Source organism: Macaca nemestrina, chromosome 1 (assembly GCF_043159975.1).
Source record: "Macaca nemestrina isolate mMacNem1 chromosome 1, mMacNem.hap1, whole genome shotgun sequence".
NCBI classification, from domain to species: Eukaryota; Metazoa; Chordata; class Mammalia; order Primates; family Cercopithecidae; genus Macaca; species Macaca nemestrina.
In genome coordinates this window covers 188,966,147-188,993,609 of record NC_092125.1, presented here as the reverse complement: position 1 = coordinate 188,993,609, position 27,463 = coordinate 188,966,147, and the positions used below count along the sequence as shown (strand labels likewise).

The following is a 27,463-nucleotide window of genomic DNA, read 5'->3' as shown; positions in this document are numbered from 1 at the left end:
CTATGATCATACCTGTGAATAGCCATCGCACTCCAGGCCGGGCAACATAGTGAGATCCCATCTCAGAAAAAAAAAAATGAAGACCTAATTCCTCAACTGCCAGAACGATAAATACATAAATATTACCTAAGGTTGATACATCGAATGATAGCAGTGTATTAGTTTGCTAGAGCTGCCATAACAAATTGTTATAGACTAGATAACTAGGCCTCTTTCCTTGGCTTGCAGATGGCCATCTTTTCCCTGTGTCTTCACCTGGTTTTCTCTCTGTGTGTCTGTATCCTAATCACCGCTTATAAGGACACCAGTCATACTGGATAAGGGCCCACCCTAATGACATAGTTTAAGCCTAATTTCGTCTTTAAATACCATAGCTGCAGTTACAACCACATCCTGAGGTACTGGTAGTTAGGACTTCAACATAGGAATTTGGGGAAAACACAGTTCAGCCCATAACAAGTAGTATAAGCTCGTTATTTGGAAATACAAGGGTAAACAGCAGAAGAAATAGCCAAAAGAGTTTAAAGTGGCCTCTGTGAGGAGAGACTGGAGGGCAGCAAAGGGTGAGGCAGGTGCTATTACTATTTGATTTTTTCAAAATAGCCAGTGGCGGAGCTGAGCCTTGAACCCAGTCTGACTCCACATCTCATGTTCTTCCACTCTCCCCCAAGCGTAGGAGCTCCTCCAGGGCCCTGCAGTGCCATATTCATCTTTGCGTCTCCCATGGTACCTTACACAGAGCCGTATGATGGGCCTTCAGCACATACATAAGATTTACAGCTGCATCACAGTGACTTTTAAAGCTGCCATTTGTTGATACTACTTTTCCTGTCTTCAAAGAAGATAGGGGAGACTGAGGTCCAAGGAAACATGGAGGAGCCGTAATGTGGAGTGCCCTGCTTAGAGTTCCCTGCCTTTGGTGTCCTGGAATCGCTGGGTGCATCTCTAATAGCACATTGAGTTTTGATACTAGAAAGGGTCCATTTAAGGCAGGGTCGGGGCACAGGATGCTTTCCTGCCTGATAAAGCTAGTGGTGGTGTCTCAACCCCACCTCCCTGGGGTCTAGAACAGATATTCACCCCATTTTCTTGGTGTCAGTTTGGCCGTTGAAGGCAGCCAGAGCTCCCTAAGTTATTCACAGACTTAGGACTGCAATGGCATTCACGGTGATTGATGCATGATCCCATGAGGGGCTTTGTTCATTTTTGTGTTTAGGTTGGTCTGCAGTCATTCACCTGGTTCTTAAGTCCAGCTAGATTTCGTGGTTGTCTCCATCCCAGAGGCTGCGTGGACGCCCTTCTGGAAGCACACATCCCATGTCCTCTGGGGAGCAGTAGAGGTTGGTGTGTATGTATGTCTGTCTCCGCATGCCTCAGATTATTGCTTCCTAATAAAATTCTGATAGCTGGGCCCCATCAATATCTCAAATACATGTGAGCAAACGTTAATTTAGAATCAATTTTAGGATGTTTCAGACTGTAAAGTCCTTTTAACTAGATCTCTGGCGAAGATGTAGAAGCACTTTATGGGACTGTAAATTTCATGTTGAACAGTCTTCGTGAAATACACATCTCTCCTACACACAAGCTGTTCTCTCCATATCAATCATGGCCCCTGCAAGTAATGTTTCACAAATATTCTGTAAATCACAGAAAACCCCATGATAATGTGAAATATGACTTTCACTTGTCTGTTAGACAAAAGAATCGCACATGCCTCTCTCCCATCAGCACTAACATTTGTTATGGATAATAACACTTTCAATCACAACTATTTTTGGAAAGTGGGGTTATCTTAAACCTTCCCTCCCCCACTGAAAACACTCTCCCAAGGACACAGACTCCTACAAACCACAGCCCATTAATCCAACTATGGAATGGGAACTTTTTCTTCCCACTAACTTTTTTTTAAGTTGTTTTTAAGAGTTAGTGTAGGCCGGGCGCGGTGGCTCAAGCCTGTAATCCCAGCACTTTGGGAGGCCGAGACGGGCAGATCACGAGGTCAGGAGATCGAGACCATCCTGGCTAATATGGTGAAACCCCGTCTCTACTAAAAATACAAAAAACTAGCCGGGCGAGGTGGTGGGCGCCTGTAGTCCCAGCTACTCGGGAGGCTGAGGCAGGAGAATGGCGTAAACCCAGGAGGCGGAGCTTGCAGTGAGCTGAGATCCGGCCACTGCACTCCAGCCTGGGCGACAAAGCGAGACTCCGTCTCAAAAAAAAAAAAAAAAAAAAAAAAAAAGAGTTAGTGTAAAAGCCCGAGGTACAAGGTTAAGGAGCACTTTAACTTAGGTGATTGGCGTAAGAGAGAGGCCATGTCCCTCAAGACCTCAAGCCTCTGACCCTGTATGAAGTAAGCCACAAGAGAGGCCCAGATTTTGTTTTTTGGGGGGTTTTTTTGTTTTGTTTTTTGTTTTTTGGGTTTTTTTAAACACAGTCTCACTCTGTCGCCCAGGCTGGAGTGCAGTGGTGCGATCTCGGCTCACTGCAACCTGCCCCCCGGGTTCAAGAGATTTCGCCTGCTTCAGCCTCCCAGGTAGCTGGGATTACAGGTGCCCGCCACCACGCCCGGCTAATTTTTTGTATTTTTAGTAGAGACGAGCTTTCGCCATGTTGGCCAGGCTGATCTCAAACTCCTGACCTCAGGTGATCCGCCCTCCTGGGCCTTCCAAAGTGCTGGAATTACAGGCATGAATCACCACGCCCAGCCTTAGCAAGCACTTTTATCTCAGCTGGATGCTGTGGTCTTTTAGTTGCTGGCATCAGTAGAGAAGCCAAAGAGCTAAAATTTTAGTTCTTAAAGAGCAGACATTTAGCACATTGATATTCTTAATCCCATTAAGAATCTCCAGCTAGAGCCTCCCTGTTCAAGCAGCAGATGACCAGTCCTAGAGTATATTTTGCATATAACTACACCCATGTGCATGATAGAGCCACACCCTGCCTTCAGTTGATTGCTAGAAAAATAATGGAGTTGCATGATTCTAAACATTCTGGTAACCTCTCTGTTTTCCCTCCCTCTGTAGCCAACTTCAGGACTGATTGATCATGACTTCTATAAAGGAACAGGCAGCAATTAGCAGGCTCTTAAGTTTTTTACAGGAGTGGGACAATGCTGGGAAAGTCGCAAGGAGTCACATCCTTGACAAATTTATTGAAACCAACCGAGGCAAGACTGCCCCTGAACTGGAGCAGGAGTTTTCCCAGGGAGCCAGTTTGTTCCTGGTACGCTTGACCACCTCGCTTAGAATCACGTATCCTTTGCCGAACAGAAAAAAAAAAAAAATTAGGCACTGGGCACAGTGGCTCACGCCTGTAATCCCAGCACTTTGGGAGACTGAGGTGGGCAGATCACAAGGTCGGGAGTTCGAGACCAGCCTAACCAACATGGTGAATCCCTGTCTCTGCTAAAAATACAAAAATTAGCTGGGCATGGTGGCAGGTGCCTGTAATCCCAGCTACTCAAGAGGCTGAGGCAGGAGAATCACTTGAACCCGGGAGGCAGAGGTCGCAGTGAGCTGAGATCACGCCACTGCCCTCCAGACTGGGTGACAGAGTGAGACTCTGTCTCAAAAAAAAAAAAAAAAAAAAAAAAATTAGGCAACCTTCAAAAATGAAAAGGAGAGGAGATTGTCAAAGGAGTTTTCTCTTGATTCTAGTATTTTAGAACAGGACATCTGGTGTTAAAAAAAGGTGATTAAAAAAATCCTTAGAGTCAAGAACTCTCTCAGCTTCCTGTCTTCCCAACCTATGATTGTATCTTCTTTCTCACCCCTAACCTCTTTTGCTACCATCAGAGTTGCAGTAGGTATACCTTCTGTCTAGGGCTAATCCTCTATTTGTACTGCACTTGAACCCCTTCCTATCTCCTTATTCTTTCTCTCCTATAGCTTTCACCTTTGCCTCATAACCAGCATTTTTTTAGCATTTATATATGCTGAAATATCTTCTACTTTAAAAAGTAAAATTGAATCCCTGTTTCAAATCTATATTCCACTTCTGCCCTTCATGGTGAAGCTTCTTTTTTTGTTTGTTTGTTTGTTTGTTTGTTTGTTTGAAACAGAGTCTCTCTCTGTGGCCCAGGCTAGAGTGCAATGGCTCAATCTCAGCTCACCACAACCTCCGCCTCCCCGGTTCAAGCGATTCTTCTGCCTCAGCCTCCCGAGTAGCTGAGACTACAGCCATGTACCACCACACCTGGCTAATTTTTGTATTTTTAGTAGAGACAGGGTTTCACCATGTTTGCCAGGCTGGTCTCAAACTCCTGACCTCAAAGTGCTGGGAGTACAGGCATGAGCCACCGTACCCAATGAAGCTTCTTGAAAAGATTGCTGAGGGGCTGGGCGCAGTGACTCACGCCTGTAACCCCAACACTTTGCAAGGCGGAGGTGGGTGATCACCTGATGTCAGGAGTTTGAGACCAGCGTGGCCAACATGGGAAACCCTGTCTCTACTACAAATACAAAACTTAGCAGGGCATGGTGGCACACGCCTGTAATCCCAGCTACCCAGGAGGCTGAGGCAGGAGAATCATTTGAACCTGGGAGGCGGAGTTTGCAGTGAGCCAAGATCACGCCACTGCACTCCAGCGTGGGCCACAAAGACAGACCCCATCTCAAAACATTTTTTAAAAATTACAAAAATAAAGGTTGTTGAGTCTCTCTGTCTCCACTTCCTCTCCTCCCTTTTCTCCACTCACTGCCATCTGACTTCTGTGCCTCCCACTCTACTGATGCAGGTCTTGCTAAGATTACCCACGTTTTTCCAGTTGCAAAACCCAGGGACTGCATCCTCAGTCCTTTTGTGTGACCTCTCAGTGGCATTTGTCAGTCAACCTTTCCCACTTCTCAAAACACTCCTGGTTTCTGTGATACCGATTATCTTGGTTTCTATGCATTTCCCGCCCTTCTTCAGCCACCCCTTAAATGCTGTTCCTTGGGATTCCATTGTCATCCCTCTTCTGTACTCACTCTCAGATTCTCCCTGAGGGACTAGCTCACTGTCAAGATTCAACACCACTCTTGTATGAGGGCTTTCAAATAAGTATCCCTGCCCAAATTTCTCTCTTGAATCAGAGTTCCATACCTATATATCCAACTATTCCATACCCATACATCCATCTTCACTCATATGCCACAAGATGAGTGTCACATATCTGGCTTAGTAAACTAGGGGAATAGAGTGCCATTATGTGGAAGAGAACATAAGAAGAGGAGTAAGTTTGAGGGTAGATAAGCTTGCTTTGGGACATGTTGAGTTTGAGATGTCTGTGCTCAGGATCCCTGGAGGCAGGTCAAGGCTAGAGACAGATCTGGTCACCATCAAGGTGATACTTCAAGTTATAGGTAGATTTGAGGATATTCCTGCTCTGTGTGCCCATGGCACTCTACGGATTTATCTCAGACCCTTTTATTGTATATTTCTCTCCTTGCCTGAACCCTCTCGCCTTCTCTAAACCCCCTCCTTGACCCATGCACAGTGGCTTACACCTATAATCCCAGCTACTTGGGAGGCTGAGGAGGGAGGATCACTTGGGCCTTGGAGTTTGAAGCTGCAGTAAGCTATGATCACACCACTGTGCTCCATCCTGGGCAACAGAGCAAGACCTCGTCTCTATAAAAATAAATAAATAGGCCAGGCGCGGTGGCTCATGCCTGTAATCCCAGCACTTTGGGAGGCTGAGGTGGGCGGATCACGAGGTCAGGAGATTGAGACCATCCTGGCTAACATGGTGAAACCCCGTCTCTACTAAAAACACAAAAAATTAGCCAGGTGTGGTGGCGGGCGCCTGTAGTCCCAGCTACTCGGGAGGCTGAGGCAGGAGAATGGCGTGAAACCAGTAGGTGGAGCTTGCAGTGAGCCGAGATCGCACCACTGCACTCCAGCCTGGGCAACAGAGCAAGACTCCGTCTCAAAAATAATAATAAATAAATAAATAAATAAACCCCCTCCTTATTTGACCAACTCCTGCTCTATTATTCAGGTCTCAATTTAAACATCACTTTCTCAGGAAGCCCATTTCTGAGTCCTAGGCTAGCTTAGGTTCCCTTCTTATATATGTTCATAGACTTCCTCTGTCTTAATAATCATAACATTTTATTGTTATTACCTGCTTAATACCACTCTTTTCCCCCACTGGATTTTAAGATCTCTGTGGGCAAGAATCGCATCTGTTCTACTTATGCCTATATTTCTAACATGTAGCACGACACCTGGCACCTGTTTGCTGAGTAGAGGAACGAATGACCCAGCGTCTGCAGCTGGGCAGAATTAAAGGTGTAAGTAAACACCGCTCTCTTTCTTACATTTAAGTTAGCGATAAAATTATTTTTCAGACTCAGACCTATAACACAGGCCAAAGGGAATAACCATGGAATACATCTGTAGGTTTACCCAAATGTTCTTACCCTATTTTTATTTTTATTTTTTTGAGATAGGGTCTTGCTCTGTTACCCAGGCTGGAGTACAGCAGCGCAATCTCAGCTCACTGCAGCCCCAAATTCCTGGAGACTCAAAGGATCCTCTCACCTCAGCCTCCCAAGCAGCTAGGACTATAGGCATGCACCACCACACCCAGCTAATTTTTCTGGTTTTTTTTTTTTTTTTTTTTTTAGACAGAGTCGCCCAGGCTAGAGTGCAGTGGCCAGATCTCGGCTCACTGCAAGCTCCGCCTCCCGGGTTTAGGCCATTCTCCTGCCTCAGCCTCCCGAGTAGCTGGGACTACAGACGCCTGCCACCTCGCCTGGCTAGTTTTTTTGTATTTTTTTTAGTAGAGACGGGGTTTCACCGTGTTAGCCAGGATGGTCTTGATCTCCTGACCTCGTGATCCGCCCGTCTCGGCCTCCCAAAGTGCTGGGATTACAGGCTTGAGCCACTGCGCCCGGCCAATTTTTCTGTTTTTAAAATTTTTGTAGACATGGGGTCTTGCTATGTTGCCCAAGCTGTTCTCAAACTCCTGGCCTCGTGATCTTCCCACTTCAGCCTCCCAAAGTGCTGGGACTATAGGTGTGAGCCATCATACCTAGTCTGTTCTCAGATATTATTGTGCATAAAAGAGGTTTAAAATGCAGATTACCAGTTACCTATCCACCCTCACCCCCAAGGTTCTGCTTTAGTAGATTGAGGGTGGAACCCCGGACCCTTATTTCTAACAAGTACTCTGTGTGGCTCGAGTGCCAGTGGTCCACGGGTTATGCTTTGAGAAACATTGCTGCCTATAACCTGGCTCCTGTCCCCACAACCCATGACACTACCCTAACCAAGGCCCTAGCTTTGTTGCCAAGATTTTTTTTCCTTCCTTGTCTTACTGGACAATATTTTCCATTTGGCCACAGGATGAAATGACTAGGGGTTGTACAGGGTGGGACGAGGAAGGCAGGGTCACACAGGGTGAGACAAGTAAGGCAGGGTCGTACAGGTGCAGGGTCAGATCCTGTCTGTTTAACACTGTGATGTCTTATTCATCTCATCATGGATTTGTTGTTGTTGTTTGAGACAGAGTCTCACTCTCACTCTGTCACCCAGGCTGGAGCACAGTGGTGCCATCACAGCTCACTGCAGCCTCAACCTCCCGGGCTCAAGCCATCCTCCCACCTCAACCTCCCAAGTGGCTGGGACTACAGGCATGCACCACCACACCCCCAACTAATTTTATTATTTTTTGTAGAGACAGGATCTTGCTGTTGCTGTTTCCCAGGCTGGTCTCAAACTCCTGTGCTCAAGCAACCCTCCCACCTTGACCTCTCAAAGTGCTGGGATTATAAGTGTGAGCTACCATGTCTGGCCCATCATGGACTTCTTAATATTAATTTGATTATTTTAAATAGCGCATTGAAATATTATTTGATAATTGAATTTTTTGGTGCCCCTTTAAATTTCAGACCCCAGGCAAGTGTCTCCCTCACCTCACCCTAGTCCTGGCCTTGCTTGACCACTGCCTCCTCTTCAGCTGTCCTCTCTTCTACCTTCTGCTATTTCTCAGTTGCTATTGCAGGATCTCTCCCACCCCAATTCCCCACTGAAATGTCAGTGTGTCTGAGCATTCTGTGTTTTTCTTACTTGGTCATTGCACTTATTACATTAGGCATTACATCATTCTTCTTCATTTCTCAAGTGCCAATCATAGTGCCTAACATTTAGTGGGTACTCAGTCAGTGCTTACTAAATGAATGAACCATGCTTTTACTAAACAGTTGTAGAATCAGTGTTCTACACCTAGAATTATTCATAATTCCCTAACCTTTTGCAACCTTGTCATACAACAGAAAAAATAGACTGCCTGAGGTGATAACAGTGTTTTGAATTAATAAACCGACTTCTCCTACTGAGCCCTCCAGTTACGGTGGATTTTGGAGGAAAACAAGTCAATATAATAGCATCATAGCATCATTATTTTTTGCAAAATTGACTACCACAAAGTCCCATATAAGCCTAAACCCTTTTTCCAACCTTGAACTTTCAGAATAGATCAGTAAAACTAAGGATTTGCATATTAAATGATAAAATTAGTTACCATTTATTGAGTCTTTTTTTGTTTTTTTTTTTTGAGACAAAACCTCACTCTGTTGCCCAGGCTGGAGTGCAATGGCACAATCTCGGCTCACTGCAACCTCCACCTCCCGGGTTCAAGCGATTCTCCTTCCTCAGCCTCCCGAGTAGCTGGGATTACAGGCATGCGCCACCATGCCCAGCTGATTTTTATATTTTTAGTAGAGATGGGGTTTCACCATGTGGTCCAGGCTGGTCTTGAACTCCTGACCTCAAGTGATTCACCCTCCTCAGTGCTGGGATCCCAAAGTGCTGGGATTACAGGCATGAGCCACTGGGCCCAGCCTATTGAGTCTTCTTATGTTTTAGGCACTGAGATTATATACTGTGCAAATATTATCTCATTTGGGCCTAACACCCAGCCTAATAGGTGATTGGTATTATTCTATTTTATAGATAAGAAAGATGAGCCTTGAAAAGGTTGAGTAATTTACTAGCAAATGGTAGAGATAAGGTTAGAACCGGGTGTCTGTCCCAAAGCCTATACGCCATCGCGTCTCCTACTCAGTGAACCATGCAGACCACAGCTCCACCTGCGACACCACACTGGGAGTTCATCTGCAAAGCCCCCTCCATCCATTTGTCTACAAGCCAGAAAGCCTAACAGTAAGAGTTAGAATCGGAGTCAGACTGTCTAGGTTCAAATCCCGGTTCCAGCAGTTCACTGTGGGACCTTGTACAAGTTACTGACCTGAGATTGTTACCTCATGTTAGTAAGTAAATGGAAATGCTAACAGCACCCACTGGAGGGCCATGGTGAGGATTATATGAGACAATGCAAGCAAAGCAGTTAGCACAGTGCCCCGCACACAACAGGAGCTGGTACTTGTTAGCTACTGCTGACCTTGTGGCCCCAACATTGCTCCTTCATCCCCTGTTCTCTAGATCCAGGACTCAAACAATGTGTTCTGGAACCAATTCCTGGAAATAGTAGACCAGAAATATGTACAGTGAGTGACTATGAAAACAAGACTAGCTGGGTGTGGTGGCTCACGCCAGTAATCTCAGTACTTATGGGAGGCAGAGACAGGAGGATTGCTTGAGCCCAGGAGTTCAAAACCAGCCTGGGCAACATAGCAAAACTCCATTCTCCACAAAAAGGAAGAAAAAAACAAACAAAAAATAAAGCTGGCATGCTGGCTCACGCCTGTAATCCCAACACTTTGGAAGGCTGAAGCAGGAGGATTGCTTGAATCCAGGAGTTCGAAACCAGTCTGGGCAACATAGTAAGACCCGTGTCTCTACAAAAAATACAGAAAAAAAATAACTGGGCATGGTGGCACGTACCTGTAGTCCCAGCTACTCAGGAGATTGAGACAGGAGGACTGCTTGGGCCCAGGAGTTCAAGGCTACAGTGAGCCGTGATTGCACCACTGTGCTCCAGCCTGGGCAACAGAGACCCTCTCTCAAAAAAAAAAAAAAGAAAGAAAGAAAAGACAAGACTAGCCCAGGACAGAGGAAACAGAAGGTGACAAAAACAAAAGTTTGTCAGCCTAGCCTGAAGAAAAAGGGGAAAATGCACTGAGGCAGGAACGGGGCAGAGGTTGAGGGAGCAGGGTGGGGACAATGTAGGAATAAAAAGACCACCACGTGGGCTGATGCCTGGCCCCAGCTATGGCGGCAACAGGCAGGGGAGCCTGGCTCCAGAGCAAACACTATTTTTGCAGTACAGAGCCTTTCCTAATGAGCCAATCTGTCTCTACTTCTATTGGCATCCTGGGAACCAGGGTGCAGCAGAGATAATTTGCTTCACACACCCCCCGCCCGAACAAAGCACCATTACCTCCAACCCATTACATTAGCCTTTATCAGCCTTGGAAGCTCTCAGTCATCCTCCATGAGCTGCAATAATTTCAGCTAATTTCTTAAGTGTTCTAAGAGCCTCTGATGTGTTATGAGCCTAGTAATTGTTGACTGGTTCCTTTTCTGTTGTGGCTTGATTTCATACCTTGTATCCGAGCTGATGCGTGCTTTGGGTACTTGATTATAATGAGGCTTTTTGCAAAGACTCACATTAAAAAATAACATTAAATACTGAGGTTGGTTTAAATCAGAGTTTAATTTTTCCACCATCTCCTATTATTCTTATTAGGAAGCCAATTCTTCATAAGGATAGTGACCTCCAGTGTAAAACTTTGAACAAGTACAAAAATTGAGAATTAATGATGAAGCTGGTTCTTTTTAGGGAAATCTAAGAATGAGGCACAAAGTCATGAACTATGCTGAGACCAAGGCTGCAACGGGCATGGCTTAGAGAGGTTTGGGATATTGACTCCCAGCCTTCTCCAGGGGTCCTTAATTCATCAGAGCCTCCTTGTTCCCTAGAGAGCCTGTAAGAGCCAAGGTGGCTGAACGGCCGCAGAGGAGCTTCCTGGAGAACAGTGAACAGCCAGCACCCCCTTCCCCCGCATCCTGTGTGTATTGCCACTTCCCCTTCAGCCGGTAGCCCCTCTCAGGGTAAAGGGGCACAGTTCAGCTACTTGGCCACCCTGAACCCTGGGTGGTACCAGAAATTAGGCACAGACTCTGGCTTCTGTGTGAAAAACCACCCTGAAAGTCACTCTTTAACGTGTCATACAGCTATGTCACTGACTCACGTTTAGAAAAGCTGCTCAGGTCCATTGGCATCTTCTTATCAGCTGTAAGCAGGTGAGTTCTGTTCTAGCGTGATTCTGGGGGTCTCAGTGGCATTTCAGGCTCATGATGTCCTTGGCATTCACACCACCCAGGGCCACGGATTCCTGTTAGCAGTGGGTTCCTCGTAGCTCTCGGGATGGGCCCAGAGGTAATGTCCACCGGGCTCCTGCTCTAGTTGCTCCCCCATCCCGTGCTCTCCAGTGGCGCTTCACTAGACAGCACTCTCTTGGTTGTCAACTGCAGAAAACCACCTCATATTGGACTTAGAAAAAGAAAAATTATTGGCTCACTTAACTGGAAAAGCCCAGAGGGTAGAAATATATATTTCAGTCCTGACTAGATCCAGGCCTCAAACAATGTCATCAGTACTTGGCCTCACTCTCTGTCTTTTTCCCCATTTCTGTGTCTTCTCCTCTGTGTTCATAGACCTGTGTGTGCCGTGGTCCTCAGGAGCTCCAGACACACCAAAAACAGAGCAGATCCTTTCCACAGCTTCCCAAGAGAGTCCTAGGCTTTGAGCCTCATTGGATCAATTTAGGTCCCATGCCCAGCCGCAAACCAACTTCTACAGTCAGAAGGGTGACATACCCTGTCACCTCCTCACCCCACCAAAACTGCATGGCCCATGAGAGGCAGAGGGGTGATTCCCCAAGTGACAGTTGAGGTGGTATTACAAGAAGAAGGAGAAGAGATGCTGGAATGGCAAAACCAAAAACTGTCCCTAGTATAGAATTCCAGCATTTCCTGCTGGAAGGAAGAATTTCCACACTCTTGTGTCACTTGACCTATGGACATTTCCTGGATAGGAGGGCAAAGTATGTGAAAGGGGACCTTGGGATCTCTTTGAAAGCTCAGTGCAAAGGAACTTGACAAGAATCTTATTTCTACTTTTCTATCCCTCTGGACAGTAATCGGTACCTTATAGAATTTCTTGAGGTTGGAGGTGTCCTGACACTCTTGGAAATACTTGGGCTGGAGAAGATCAAGGAGGAGGCCAAGAAGGAATCCGTCAAACTACTTCAGGTTATTGCAAACTCTGGCAGGACGTACAAGGAGCTCATTTGTGAAAGCTATGGTGGGTACTGTGTATGACAAGATGTGTCTCCCTAGGGACCTCAATGAAATGGTGGCAGAACCCACCGCTGCTATAGGAAAAACACGTCATAGAACTGGTTGAACAGGAAGCTTTTTGTGCTCTTGTTCATGTCACCACTAGAAAACCCAGATTTATGATTCTCCTGATTCATCATTTGGTCACATTTTTCAGTAGTGGTTTTAGAAATACTTCTCCTTTTTAAATATATCCTGTTTCAGGCATCCAAAGATTTATTGAGCTGTGGCCCAATATCTTTTGTGAAATTGAGTTATGAGGCCGGGCCCGGTGGCTCACACCTGTAATCCTAGCACTTTGGGACACCGAGGGGGGAAGATCATCTGAGGTCGGGAGTTTGAGACCAGCCTGACCAACATGGAGAAACCCCGTCTCTACTAAAAATACAAAAAAATTAGCCAGGTGCGGTGGCGGGGGCCTGTAATCCCAGCTACTTGGGAGGCTGAGGCAGGAGAATTGCTTGAACCCAGGAGGCGGAGGTTGCAGTGAGTTAAGATCTCACCATTGCACTCCAGCCTGGGCAACAAAAGTGAAACTCCATCTCAAAAAAAAAAAAGAAAAAAGAAATTGAATTATGAATAACTCAAGAAATAAAATTGAAGGCCAGGTGCAGTGCTTCACACCTATAATCCCAGCACTTTGGGAGGCCAAGGCGGGTGGATCACCTGAGGTCAGGAATTTGAGACCAGCCTGGCCAACGTGGCAAAAACCCCTCTCTACTAAAAATACAAAAATTAGGCCAGGCGCAGTGGCTCACGCCTGTAATCTCAGCACTTTGGGAGGCAGAGGCAGTCGTATCACGAGGTCAGGAAATCGAGACCATCCTGGCTAACACGGTGAAACCCCGTCTCTACTAAAAATACAAAAAAATTAGCTGGGCATGGTGGCGGGCGCTTATAATGGCAGCTACTCAGGAGGCTGAGGCAGGAGAATCATTTGAACCCCGGAGCTGGACGTTGCAGTGAGCTGAGATCGCGCCATTGCACTCCAGCCTGGGCTACAGAGCAAGACTCTGTCTCAAAAAAAAAAAAGGAAAAAAAGGAAAAAAAATTTTGAAATAAAATTATTGAATACCTACTGTGTGGTAGATATATGCCAAGTGCTAGGGATACAAAAATGAATACAATATAGTCCCTGTCCTCAGAGAGTTTAGAGTCTGGTGAGAAAAGTAAATAATCTAGTTGGTTTTTTTTCTTTTTTGAGACAGAGTCTCACTCTATCGCCCAGACTGGAGTGCAGTGGCGCAATATCAGCTCACTGCAACCTCTGCCTCCTAGGTTCAAGCAGTTCTCATGCCGTAGCCTCCCATGTAGCTGGAATTGCAGGCAAGCACCACCATGCCTGGCTAATCTTTGTTATTTTTAGTAGAGACAGGGTTTTGCCATGTTAGCCATGACTGGTCTCGAACTCATGAGCTCAAGCGATCCACCCAACTTTGCCTCCCAAAGTGCTGGAATTATAGGCATGAGCCACCACACCCGGCTCAATAATTGTAATATAATCTGTGAAGTGCTCCAAGTGAGGCATGTAAAAGAGATACCACCCCCTATATCTTCCTTTTTCTTTTTCTTTTTTTTTATTTTTTGGAGTTGGAGTCTCACTCTGTAGCTCAGGCTGGAGTGCAGTGGCGCAGTCTTGGCTCACTGCAAGCTCCACTTCCTGGGTTCAAGTGATTCTCCTGCCTCAGCCTCCCCAGTAGCTGAGACTATAGGTGCATGCCACCAGACCCAGCTAATTTTTGTATTTTTAATACAGACGGGGTTTCACCATGTTGGCCAGGCTGGTCTCGAACTCCTGAACTCAAACCATCTACCTGCCTCGGCCTCCCATAGTGCTGGGATTACAGGCGTGAGCCACCACACCTGACTCACATCTCCCTTTTCCAAAGCACTTCCCACCCTGCATTCTCATCAAGGTTCTCCTGGCTGTCTACCCCATGGCCTCTCAAAGCCTCAGTGTCTTCATCCGTAAAGTGGGAGTAACGCCTTCCTCTTGGTATGGTTTCTGGGATTAAGTGAGTTAGTATTCATAAAACCATTTTGCAAACTGCTGAGTGCTATACAAGTGTTATCATGGCCAGGCGCCGTGGCTCACACCTGTAATCCCAGCACTTTGGGAGGCCAAGGCGGGCAGAACACGAGGTCAGGAGATCGAGACCATCCTGGCTAACACAGTGATATCCTGTCTCTATTAAAAATACAAAAATTGGCCGGGCGCGGTGGCTCAAGCCTGTAATCCCAGCACTTTGGGAGGCCGAGACGGGCGGATCACTGGGTCAGGAGATCGAGACCATCCTGGCTAACACGGTGAAACCCTGTCTCTACTAAAAAAAAAAAAAATACAAAAAACTAGCCGGGCGAGGTGGCGGGTGCCTGTAGTCCCAGCTACTTGGGAGGCTGAGGCAGGAGGATAGCGTGAACCCGGGAGGCGGAGCTTGCAGTGAGCCCAGATCGCGCCACTGCACTCCAGCCTAGGCAATGGAGACTCCAGCTCAAAAAAAAAAAAAAAAAGTATTATCATATAGCAATAAAAAATGCACGTTTTATTTGTAAATTGTGCAGAGCCATTTTAAACTTTAAAACACAGACTTTGACATGCCTATGCTGAAAGCCACATAGCTCTAAGGTAAACAAGACAGTGATGCAACATCAGAACCAAGCCTCAGTTTTGCTTTGGGTGAACAGGCTTAGTTGAAGAGCTATTAATCCTATTCATATTATGTAATCTTGGGTGGGGATTATTTTCATAAAGCCCTTCCAATTTAGAATTTCCTCTCTTCTTTGCTCAGGTGTACGATCCATAGCAGAATTTTTGGCAAAGTCTAAGTCAGAAGAGACCCAGGAGGAAGTGCAGGTTCTGTTGGATTCTTTGGTCCACGGCAATCCCAAGTACCAAAATCAAGTGTATAAAGGTCTAATAGCTTTGCTGCCCTGCGAGTCCCCCAAAGCCCAGCAGCTGTCCCTGCAGACTATCAGGACTGCCCAGGTGAGCCAAGGCTGCATGCTCCTGTGGTTCTGATTCAGATACAATAATCTTACAATTACTTTCCGCAGTTGCGCTCCACACAGGCATGAGAAACGGAGCTCAGCCTCCCACTGCATGTCTGTTGTTCAATCAGTGTTACTTCCAGAAGGCCAAGGTAGGGCAGAGAGTTCATGACTCCCAGCAGAGTGATTTGTCCTGTTTACTTAAGGATCAGAAAGATGTTGGCAGACTTAAAAGTGGTTGAGACAAGCAACAAGGATGATGAAAGGGCTGTAGAAAAGATTAAAGGAGTCGATTTGATAGGGAAAGAATAATGGTGCATTTGTAGACAGCATGTAAGTGAAGAGGCCAGATCTCCAGTGCTGGGGAAGGCTTTTTTTTTTCCTTGTTGGCTTTTGCCCTTCTCTCAGACAGTACCCTTGGATGCAAGTGAAACCTAATTTGGGGCATGGTGAGCGTATGAAGACATTGTGCCTAGTAAAGAGGGGATAGAGGCTTAAAAAGTGGCTTTAAGATGAACCATCAGGCTGGGTGCAGTGGCTCAGGCCTGTAATCCCAGCACTTTGGGAGACTGCAGCGGGCGGATCACTTGAGGTCAGGAGTTTGAGACCAACCTGGCCAACATGGTGAAACCCCGTCTCTACTAAAAGTACAAAAATTAGCTGGGCGTGGTGGCACACGCCTGTAATCCCAGCTACTTGGGAGGCTGAGTTCAGAGGATCGTTTAGCCTGAGAGGCAGAGGTTACAGTGAGCCAAGATCATGCCACTGTATTCCCTGGGCAAAAAAGTGAGATCTGTCCCCCCCCAAAAAAAAAAGACAAATTCAAAAATAATAATAACTGGCTGCCGTGGCATGTGCTTATAGTCCCAGCTGCTCAGGAGGCTGTGGTGGGAGGATCGCTTGAGCCCAGGAGTTTGAGGCTGCAATGAGCTATGATGGCACCACTGCACTGCAGCCTGAGTGATAGAGTGAGATCCTGTCTCTAAAACAATTTTAAAAACAGATCAGATTATCATTATTATCTTATTTCCACAGTTCCCATTTCTTAAGTGCCTCATACATGCCAGCCACTGTGTTAGGGGCGTAGCTACACTCTCTCTCTTAGTCTTCAGTATACCTGATGGAGGCAGATACTATTCTCCCTTTTTTCTTTTTTTTTTTTTTTTTTTTTTTTTTTTGAGACGGAGTCTGGCTCTGTCGCCCGGGCTAGAGTGCAGTGGCCGGATCTCAGCTCACTGCAAGCTCCGCCCCCCGGGTTTACGCCATTCTCCTGCCTCAGCCTCCCGAGTAGCTAGGACTACAGGCGCCCGCCGCCTCGCCCGGCTAGTTTTTTTTTGTATTTTTTAGTAGAGACGGGGTTTCACCGTGTCCGCCAGGATGGTCTCGATCTCCTGACCTCGTGATCCGCCCGTCTCGGCCTCCCAAAGTGCTGGGATTACAGGCTTGAGCCACCGCGCCCGGCCTTCTCCCTTTTTTCAAAGATGGTGGAACTGAGCTCAGGAAAGTGTGTTAAGTGACTTATCCAAGGCCACATGATAAATAAAAGGTGTTTACCAAGCGAGAATTTAAATCCGCCCTCTCCTAAGTCCTTACTCTTTCCACATACCACTCTGCCTCTTCAAAAAAGGGCAATGATAGGGCCGGGTGCAGTGGCTTAGGCCTGTAATCCCAGCACTTTGGGAGACCGAGGTGGGCGGATCATGAGTTCAAGAGTTCGAGATCAGCCTGGCCAGCATGGTGAAACCCCATCTCTACTAACAATACAAAAATTAGCTGGGCGTGGTGGTGTGTGCCTGTAATCCCAGCTACTCGGGAGGCTGAGGCAGGAGAATTGCTTGAACCCGGGAGGCGGAGGTTGCAGTGAGCCGAGATCACGCCACTGCACTCCAGCCTGGCAACAGAGCGAGACTCCATCTCAAAAAAAAAAAAAAAAGAAAGAAAGAAAGAAAAGAAAAGAAAAAGGGCAATGACAGTGATAGATGGAAAACAGAAAAAATGGGGCTGGAAAATCAAGGGAAAAGAGTTTCCATAAGGAGGACATGATCAGCTGGGTCAGATGCAACAAAGGGAGTCAGTAAGGGTAGAATAGAAAGATGGTCCCAGCAGGAAAAGTTTTGGTGAATTAGGAGACTGCCTATGGCAGGAAAAATTAAATCACAGCAGCCTGTCAAAGGATGAATAGGGGATGAAGAAGTGGCTTCTCTTGGGAAGCTTAGATGTAAAGGGAAAAAAGAGCAATAGCAAAGGAGAAGACAGAGTTGAAGGACGATGTTAAATATGGATGAGCTTAAGGATGTTTAATGCTAAAAGAAAAGAACCAATGCATAGGTAAAGTTTGAAGAGAGAGAAAAAAGGGGCTGTCTGATGGGATGAGGTTCCTGAGGAAGGGAAGATTTTAGGATCTTGGATGAGTTCCATTCTCCTTGCCCTGTATCCTCTCTCCCCCAGTCAGAGTAGCCAGCTTTGTTCCTGCACCTCTGGCAGGTAGCCTCATTTAATGCCTCCTGAGTTAGAGAGTTCAGTGGCAGCCTCAGCCTAGGCCCACTGACTCACCACTGCCCTCCCTTCCTCTCCCCCATTCACCCAGGCGCCTGGCTGTTTGGAAGTCTGTTTGGAAGTTCCTTTCTTCCAGGTAGACAAGATCTAAAGACTAACCAGCTTGGGTGGGCACAGGCTCACGCTTGTAATCCCAGCACTTTGGAAGGCTGAGATGGGCGGATCACTTGAGGTCAGGAGTTCGAGACCAGCCTGGTCAACATGGTGAAACCCCATCTCTACTTAAAAAAATAAAATTAGCTGGGCGTGGTGGCGGGCACCTGTAATCCCAGCTACTCAGAGGCTGAAGCAGGAGAATCGCTTGAGCCCGGCAGGCAGAGGTTGCAGTGAGCCAAGATCGCACCACTGCACTCCAGCCCTGGTGACAGAGTGAGAATCTATCTTTTTTTTTTTTTTTTTTTGAAATGGCTCTGTCGTGCAGTGGGGCGATCTCGGCTCACTGCAAGCTCTGCCTCCCGGGTTTACACCATTCTCCTGCCTCAGCCTCCAGAGTAGCTGGGACTACAGGCACCTGTCACCACGCCTGGCTAATTTTTTGCATTTTTAGTAGAGACGGGGTTTCACTTTGTTAGCCAGGATGGTCTCGATCTCCTGACCTCATGATCCACCCGCCTTGGCCTCCCAAAGTGCTGGGATTACAGGCGTGAGCCACGGTGCCCGGCCAAGAATCCATCTTTAAAAAAAAAAAAAAGACTAACCACCTTGTCCTGTTGTCTGTCTGGTCAGTCAATCATTGGGACCACACACCCCAGCATCGTCGACTGCGTGCTGAAGGTGCTGGGCACGATGCACCTGGAAGTCCAGTATGAAGGTAGGGAGGCTACTCTAGATTGCAGAAAGGGGTACCGAGAGCCAGGCGTATCAGCTCTCAAAAGCTTTCTCTTAGTCACAAAGAGCCTTGATGTGGAGTGTCTGGGACAGCCTTGGCAGATAGAAGACGCTGGTTCAGAAAATGTCAGTCACACCTATGCCTTGCGTCAGCCACAGGGTGCCTAGGGTGTCTGAATGGTTGCAAGAACCTGCCTGGGTCCAGAGCTGGCTCTGGCTCCCAGTCTTATGTGGTGCTTCCTGGCTAAACAGAAATCACCCTGAGGAATGTCCTTCTTCTTTTTTTTTTTTTTTTTTTTTTTTGAGACGGAGTCTCGCTCTGTCACCCAGGCTGGAGTGCAGTGGCCAGATCTCAGCTCACTGCAAGCTCCGCCTCCCAGGTTTACGCCATTCTCCTGCCTCAGCCTCCCGAGTAGCTGGGACTACAGGCGCCTGCCACCTCGCCCGGCTAGTTTTTTGTATTTTTTAGTAGAGACGGGGTTTCACCATGTTAGCCAGGATGGTCTCGATCTCCTGACCTCATGATCCGCCTGTCTCGGCCTCCCAAAGTGCTGGGATTACAGGCTTGAGCCACCGCGCCCGGCCGGAATGCCCTTCTTCTAAGAAACTAAACTGAATAGTCATAGTATTAATTTGGTTGGTTGTTTTTTCTGGGTTTTTTTTGAGACAGGGTCTTGCTTTGCTGCTCAGGCTGGAGTGCAGTGGTGCCATCATAGCTCACTGTGGCCTCAAACTCCTAGGCTCAAGAGATCCTCCCTCCTCAACCTCCCAAGTAGCTAGGACCACAGGTGTGCACCACTACGTCCATCTAACTTTTTAATTTTTTGCAGAAACGAGGTCTCACTATGTTGCCCAGGCTGGTCTTGAACTCCAGGCCTCAAGCGATCCTCTCACCTCAGCCTCCCAAAGTGCTGGGATTACAGGCATGAGCCACCGCACCCGGCCTATTTATTGAGAACCTCTGTGTGCCCGCCACTTTCCATACATCACCTCATTTACTTCTCAAAATAACCATAAGAGGCCAGGCATGGTGGCTCAAGCCTGTAGCCCCACCATTTTGGGAGGCCAAGGCAGGCAGATCACCTGAGGCCAGGAGTTTGAGACCAGCCCGGCCAACGCAGCAAAACCCCGTCTCTACTAAGAATACAAAAAAATTAGCTGGGGGTGGTGGCATGTGCCTGTAATCCCAGCTACTAGAGTGGCCGAGGCACAATAATCACTTGAACCCAGGAGGCGGAGGTTACAATGAGCCGAGATCTCGCCACTGCGCTCCAGCCTGGGCGACAGAGCAAGATTCTGTCTCAAAACAACAACAACAAAACAACAACAGTAACAACAAAATAACCAGAAGAGTACAAAACCTGGTACATACTAGGTATTCAAATGTTTCCATGAATGAATGGTAAAGATATGTAGTTTTATGTTTTTCAAGATACAGCAATAAAGCCCAGAGAGATTAAGTATGCTTCCCAAGGTTACACAGCTATTGGATTCTAGCCGGATTTGCCTGACTCTAAAGTTTATGCTTTTAACACATAGCGCATGGCAGATATTTAAACGATATAATTTCCTTCCCTTTTCCTATAGTGGTTCAGAGGAAGGAGATTCTATTTTCAACAGGAGGAGATTAAAGAAGGGTTCACCGAGACGGTGGTGTTTGAACTGAGCTGTGGACAATAGGGAGGATTTGGGAAGGTCGAAAGGAGGAGAGGAGGTCGTTCGGGAAAGGGGGATGGTAGAAAGGAAGGCAGACAGGGAAGTGCAAGGTGTGTCCTGGGAATAATGGGTAGGTCACTTAGAAAAGGGATGGTAAAGGTCTAGGAAAGGTAAGCTAGGAGCAATGGAGGGGCACCTTGAATGCCATGTGGGTAGGTGGCAGTCTCTCCAGTAGGCAGCGTGGAGCCACTGAAAAGTGAGCTGTGCACAGGTGAGGGCTGAGGGAGTGCAGTGCCTCCGAAGATGGCCTGGGTGGTGCTATGCCAGGTGAGCCAGAGCCACAGGGAGCCACTTGAGGCTGGAGGCCAATTAGGAGGCATTTGGGGTGGTTCAAATGACAAAAGAAGAATGTGCTGGTCCAGCTGGGTACATAGCCCCAGGAAGAGAGCATGGACAGCACAGGGAACTGCCTGGTGAGGAGAATGAGGCAGTGTTTGGATGTCGGAGTGGGCGGGGCCCAAGAGACCGGGACAGACAGGCCCAGTAATCAGGAATGGTCTGGCCATTAGTATAGGGACAGGGACTCCTGTGTCTAGGATGACAGGCTGAGCCCTAGGTTCAGGAAGCCTGGGGAGGAGAGCATGAGGAGCAGCCAGGCACTGAGGTTCAGGTACACAAGTGAGATCCTGGGGAAGATCAACAAAGCTCTGGAGGCCACTTCCAACCTAGGTTATTTTTGGGCAACAGTGCTTAAACTGAATGTCAGGCATATTATTCCTTCAGTAACATTGTCAGTTTTGTATTTTTTGACCCCTGCAAGCTCTGTGTGCATATGTGGGCCTTGTATGTTGAGAAATAATGCTATGCTAAAATCTGTTAGCAGCTGGAGCAGAGTGTCCTGGCTGGAGAGGAGTTGCCAGTGAAGGGGTGGAGTGGTACAGGGACCTAAGTAATAGTCAGACCCTGCACCAGAGGGTTGTCACTGGCATTGAAGCAAGGGGATGACCTGGTAGTAGAATCATGTTAGGAAGCTTAATCAAACGATCCCAAAGACTAGATTGGGTAGCACTGAGACCTTCCTCTCCCCACCCCACCTCTGTGTGGCAAACATGCCCACTCCTCCTCATCCATCCATCACTTCTCAGCTTAAGCATTGCCTGTCTAAGCCCTTCCCTGACCCTGGCTTCAATCCCTGCCCAAATGTCAGCCCTTCTTCCTTTGAACCACCCTGCCCCCCCCTTTAGCCCCTCTCCATCAGAGCTGTGTTCTCTAAAATGGTACCTTCCCCTTACATAGACTGTGTGCAGTTTCAGGTCAACCATCATGGCTTTTATCCTTATATCCTCAGCACAGCCCTAGCATGTTAGGTCCTCGTCGCATGTTTGTTGAGTGAATGAGTGAGCAAGTGAGTGAGGACTGCACATACGCACTGCATTAGTCATTACTCGCCTCTATGCCTTTCTCCTCCAGACCTCCCAACAACTCCAAGGCAGGTACTGGGTCTGATTCATCTTATTCCAACTCAGGACCTGGAACATAATGGGTGCTCAGTGGAAGTCTGTGGAAAAAAAAAAAAACAACTTTGTTCTTTTCTGAGACAGGGTTTCACCCTCTGTTGCCCAGGCGGGAGCACAATAGCACAGTCATGCCTCACTCCAGCCTCAACCTCCTAGGCTCAGGTCATCCTCCCACCTAGGCCTCCCAAGTAGCTGGGACTACAGGCACAGATCACCATGCCCAGTTAATTATTTGTAGAGATGGGGTCTCCCTATTGTGCCCAGGCTGCCCTCAAACTCCCAGGCTCAAGTGATCCTCCTGCCTCCACATCCCAAAGTGCTGGGATCACAAGTGCAAGCCACTGCACCCGACCAAAACAAAACCTTTTATGCTGATGAAGTCCTCCGGAGTTGTAACCGGCCACAGCTTCCTCCAATATCGCCCTAAGTTCAAGTCCTTCTGCATTTATTCAGTAACAGCTAACAGTGTGCAAGAGGCAGTGGGAATGCGACTCTGACTGCATTAGGTTTGTTATAGGATCATGTGATAACAGTGAAACTACGTGCCTCAAGGTCATTTCAGATATGCCAGACTCATAACAGATGCGCACAAGAAAAAAGGTCTGTTGAATGAATGTATTATTATTATTTTTTTAACCAGGCCCTTCAAAATAGTCTTCATATAACTCCAAATGTAGAGAATGCGTATGCAATAATTGCCCACTAGAGGGCACTGTTTCACGTGGTCCGCGTAGACCGGAAGTTGAGAGAAAGAAGAAATTCGCACGCCTTCAGTTTCCAATGAAACTCTGCCCGAGGGAGGGAAGGAAAGTTCCCACGGGTCCTCCATGTGATCCTAAACAGTGGGTGACCGGGGAGGATTAGAGAGTAATTTCTTTGAGTTTTCGTATACCAAATTGCAAAACCAGAGTGAAGCCCCAGGATGCTGGCAGCAGTCAGCACGGAGAAGCAGCCTGTGTCCAAGAGGAGCCTGAGTGACTGCGGGGAGAAGAGTTTAGTGGGTGACAGGGACTGATCTCAAAAGGGCAGGATTGGTTTGTTTCTTTAAACAGATATTTACTGATTATCTGTGATGTGCCAAGACCTGTGCCAGACACTGGGGTTTTGTTTGCGTTTGCTTGTTTGCATTGAGAAGGAGAAAACTGAATGTCTTGGAAGGAGAAGGGTCGGGGGTGCCCACTCCACTCCCATGTGGCATGTGTGTGGGGCAGAGTAGAGGGTTATTGGCATCCTTCCCCTGAGAAAGCTACAGGGGAAGTGGCATCCTCAGGGCAGTGTCCACTGACAACAGGAGGCGGAGAGGCTTAGGGGGCCTGGCGATTGTTTATCTTGCAGTGGGTGTCAGTGGTGGAGGAAGCTGCTGGTGGCCTCACCTCCTTTTTCATGAAGAACGCCACCTTCCCCCACCACAGCTACCAACCTGCCTGACCGGTGAGTCAGGTTAGCCACATCCTCTACTCTCCTTCCCATTATGAGAGTGTCCCCAGTTCATATCACAGGCCCCCTCTTCTGCTTATTCTCTGAAGCACATTCCCTCAAACACTTCCCTTCTGTAGCTCACCTCTCCCTTTTTCTCTGCTGGACCATCTCCATTGACGTGCAAATATGCTTTCTATCTTCCATTTTTAAAAGAGCCCCTCTTTGGGAATTTATGGATTAAAAGAGATTTAAAAGACATGTACCGGCCGGGCGCGGTGGCTCAAGCCTGTAATCCCAGCACTTTGGGAGGCCGAGACGGGTGGATCACAAGGTCAGGAGATCGAGACCATCCTGGCTAACACAGCGAAACCCCGTCTCTACTAAAAACACAAAAAATTAGCCGGGCGAGGTGGCGGCGCCTGTGGTCCCAGCTACTCGGGAGGCTGAGGCAGGAGAATGGCGGGAACCCGGGAGGCGGAGCTTGCAGTGAGCTGAGATCCGGCCACTGCACTCCAGCCTGGGCGACAGAGCGAGACTCCGTCTCAAAAAAAAAAAAAAAAAAAAAAAAAAAAAAAAAAAGACATGTACCAAAAAAAAAAAAAAAAGGTAAAATTATAGCATTTAGGGATGTACCTCCCTCCTTGACCCCAATTTGCCCCCCAGCTATTCATTTCTTTACCATTTCATTCCTACTTTACCTCCCAGCTGCTTTCAACCCTGTTGATCACTCCCTCGCTTTCTTTTGTTGGCTTCTGTGATAGACGTTTTCCTCCCACCGTCTGGTTTTGCCTTAGTCTCCTTTGCTTGTTTCTCCTGTTTCCCTACAAGACTGTTAGGTCACCCTCTTCCTTCTCATCTCTGTATACTTTTTCCCTAAGTGGCTTCCCATGTGGATGTCTAACAGACATCTTAAATTTATGGCCAGAATTCTTGATTTTCTTCCCAAAGCTTGTCCTTCCTGTTTTCTCTATCTCGGCCAGGCACTGTGGCTCACGCCTTTAATCCCAGCACTTTGGGAGGCAGAGGCAGTCAGATCCCGAGGTCAGGAGATCGAGACCATCCTGGCTAACACAGTGAAACCCCGTCTCCACTAAAAATACAAAAAATTAGCCGGGCGTAGTGGTATGTGCCTGTAGTCCCACCTACACAGGAGGCTGAGGCAGGAGAATAGCTGAACCCAGGAGGCAGAGGTTGCAGTGAGCTGAGATCACGCCATTTCACTCCAGCCTGGCAACAGAGCAAGACTCTGTCTCAAAAAAAAAAAAAAAAAAAAAATTATCTGGGTGTGGTGGCGCACACCTGTAGTCCCAGCTACTCAGGGAGGCTGAGGCAGGAGAATTGCTCAACCCAGGAGGCAGAGGTTGCAGTGAGCCAAGATCATGCCACTGCACTCCAGTCTGGGTGACAGAGGGAGACTCCATCTCAAAAAAAAAAAAAAATTGCGAAAATATGCTAACAAATATGTATAAGAAACAAGTTCACAGTAAAATTCAACTGTTTATAAATTTGGAAAGTGGTCATTTGTAGAATACAATTTTTGTCTACTTGACCTAGAACCTGGAATTAACTTGACTTGCTAATAGAATTATCATTTCATATGTTAATATCAAAGTTGAAAGTATGGTTCTTCAGCCCCAGAGTACAATAGTGGGGCTTGTAGCTGAGCGAACTACTGCACTAACACAGTGGAATCCTCTAGAGACACTAGTGCAGGGAAACAGTGGCCATAACTGACCAAACCGAACAGACATGGACAAGGCTTTGAATGTGTGACACCTCCTCCCCTGGCCCCCTGAAACCTGGAGAGACTGGTGGTGGCAAGAACCTCATTGTTAATTTCCTTCAGTTCTTGGCTGTATAAAGTTACTTAGGTTCCTAATTCTAAGAGGTATGATTGATCTAGAAATTAATCAGAGATTTGGTTTACTTCTTTCTTCTTCATAAAAGCACATTTTTTAACTGAGATGACATTCACATAACAAAATTAACCATTTTAAAATGAACAATTCAGTGGCATTTAGTATACATTAACGGTGTTGTACAACCACCATCTCTAGTTCCAAAACGTTTTCATCCCCGCACAAGGAAACCCTGAATTCAGTGAGCATCTGTTCCCCTTCCACTCCCTTCAGTCCCTGGGAAGCCCCAATCTTCATTCTGTCTCTATGGATTTACCTATTCCATATATTTCACATAAATGGAATCATACAATACATGACTTTATGTCTGGCTTCTTTCACTTAGCATAATATTTTCAAGGTTCACCCACATTGTAACATGTATCAGTACTTCATTCCTTTTCATGGCTGAATAATATTCCATTGTATGTATATACCACAATTTGTTTATCCATTCATTCATTATTAGACATTTGGGCTATTTCCAGCTTTTGGCTCTTGTGAACCAGTGCTTCTATGAACATCCACATACATGTAATTGTTTGAGTACCTGTTTTCAGTTCTTTGGGGTATATACCTAGGAGTGGAATTGCTGGATCATATGGTAATTCTGTTTAACTCATTGAGGAGCCCTCTAAACTGTTTTCCACAGTAGTTGTACCATTTTACATTCCCAGCAGCAATATATGAGCATTCCAATTTCTGCGCATCCTCACCAACACTTGTTATTCTGGGGATTCTTTAGTTATAGCCATCTTAGTGGATGTGAAGCGCATTTTCCTGATGAATACGGACGGTGAACATAGACTTGTTTTATAGACTTGTTGGCCATTTGTATTTCTTCTTTGGAGAAATGTCTATTCAGGTCCTTTTTCCATTTTAAAAATTGGGTTGTCTTTTGGTTGTTGGTTTGTAAGAGTTCTTTATATATTCTAGTTTCTGTGCTCATCAAATATATGGTTTCTCCCATTCTGTAGGTTCTTTTCATCTTCTTGATAATGTCCTTTGTTGTTTTCATTTTCAATGATTTAAGTTTCTCATTTATTCATTTACTTATTCAAAAAGAATGGCGCTGGGGTGGGCACTGAGCGTATAGTGACAAATGAAACAAGTCCTTTTTCTCACAGAGCTTTGTTGCAACAGTAATACTAATGGTGATGTTAACTCATAACTACTACTAGTGACCAACAATGACTGTGTGCCCAGCATCGTTCTAAGCTCTTTTATGGTCTCATCTATTCCTCAGAACAACTCTGTGAAGTAGGTACTATTTTCCTCCCCAGTTTACAGATGAGGGAACTGAGGCACAAAGCAATTAAATAACCTGTCCACAGTCTCAAAATGATAAGTGAGAAAGCTGTAGATGGAACCCAGGCAGTCTGCCTCCTGCACCCATGCCCTCACCACCACACTGTTCTGTCTTCAGTATGAGGAGAACAAGACTTGCCTTGTTTTTACCAGCTTTGAGAATCTAATAAAAACCCAAGGACACCCTTGTAGTCCCAGAACTTTGGGAGGCCGAGGCGGGCAGATCACTTGAGGCCAAGAGTTTGAGACCTGGCTGGGTGCAGGGGCTCACACCTGTAATCCCAAAGGCAGAACTTTGGGAAGCCAAGGCGGGCAGTTCACCTGAGGCCAGAAGTTGGAGACCAGCCCGGCCAACATAGTGAAATCCTCTCTCTACTAAAAATACAAAACTTATCCGGACATGTGGCAGGAGCCTGTAATTCCAGCTACTTGGGAGGCTGAGGCAGGAGAATTGCTTGAACCTGGGAGGCAGAGGTTGCAGTGAGCCAAGATCGTGCCACAGCACTTCAGTGTGGGCAACAAGAGCGAAACTCCATGAAACCCTGTCTCTGTCTCTTCTAAAACTACAAAGATTGGCTGGGCATGGTGGCTCACACCTGTGGTCCCAGCTACTGGGAACCACGAGAAAAAAAAAAAAAAAAAGACAACATTATTAAGATTACAGTAAACCATATTTTAAAAATTATGTTTTCTTAGCTTCATACCCCTCACATGGTTAAGCAAATACATCAGGATCTCTCTTTTTTTTTTTTTTTTTTTTTTGTGATGGAGTCTTGCTCTGTCACCCAGGCTGGAGTACAGTGGTGTGATCTTGGCTCACTGGAACCTCTGCCTCCCAGGTTCAAGCAGTTCTCCTGCCTCAGCCTCCCAAGAAGCTAGAAGCTGGGATTACAGGCATGTGCCACCACACCCAGCTAATTTTTGTATTTTTAGTAGAGACAGGGTTTCACCACGTTGGTCAGGCTGGTCTCGAACTCCTAACCCTAAGTGATATACCCG

The 27,463-nt window shown here is 46.8% G+C and overlaps 1 protein-coding gene across 8 annotated transcripts in view; it reads left to right on the top strand.

Moving 5' to 3' along the window:
* ARMH1 (armadillo like helical domain containing 1) overlaps positions 1-27,463 on the top strand; it is a 53,043-nt gene that overhangs the window by 14,948 nt on the left and 10,632 nt on the right. For 7 of the 8 annotated variants that reach the window (XM_071094116.1, XM_071094115.1, XM_071094127.1 and 4 more), the window contains exons 2-7: positions 1,217-1,340; positions 3,027-3,254; positions 11,128-11,196; positions 12,093-12,259; positions 15,084-15,280; positions 18,565-18,649. In XM_071094116.1, coding sequence (XP_070950217.1) covers positions 3,049-3,254; positions 11,128-11,196; positions 12,093-12,259; positions 15,084-15,280; positions 18,565-18,649 — 724 coding nt within the window. In that variant the 5' untranslated portion in view covers positions 1,217-1,340; positions 3,027-3,048. Of the gene's footprint in view, positions 1-1,216; positions 1,341-3,026; positions 3,255-11,127; positions 11,197-11,278; positions 12,000-12,092; positions 12,260-15,083; positions 15,281-18,564; positions 18,650-27,463 lie in introns of those variants that run through there. The other variant, XM_071094123.1, reaches the window with a different exon arrangement.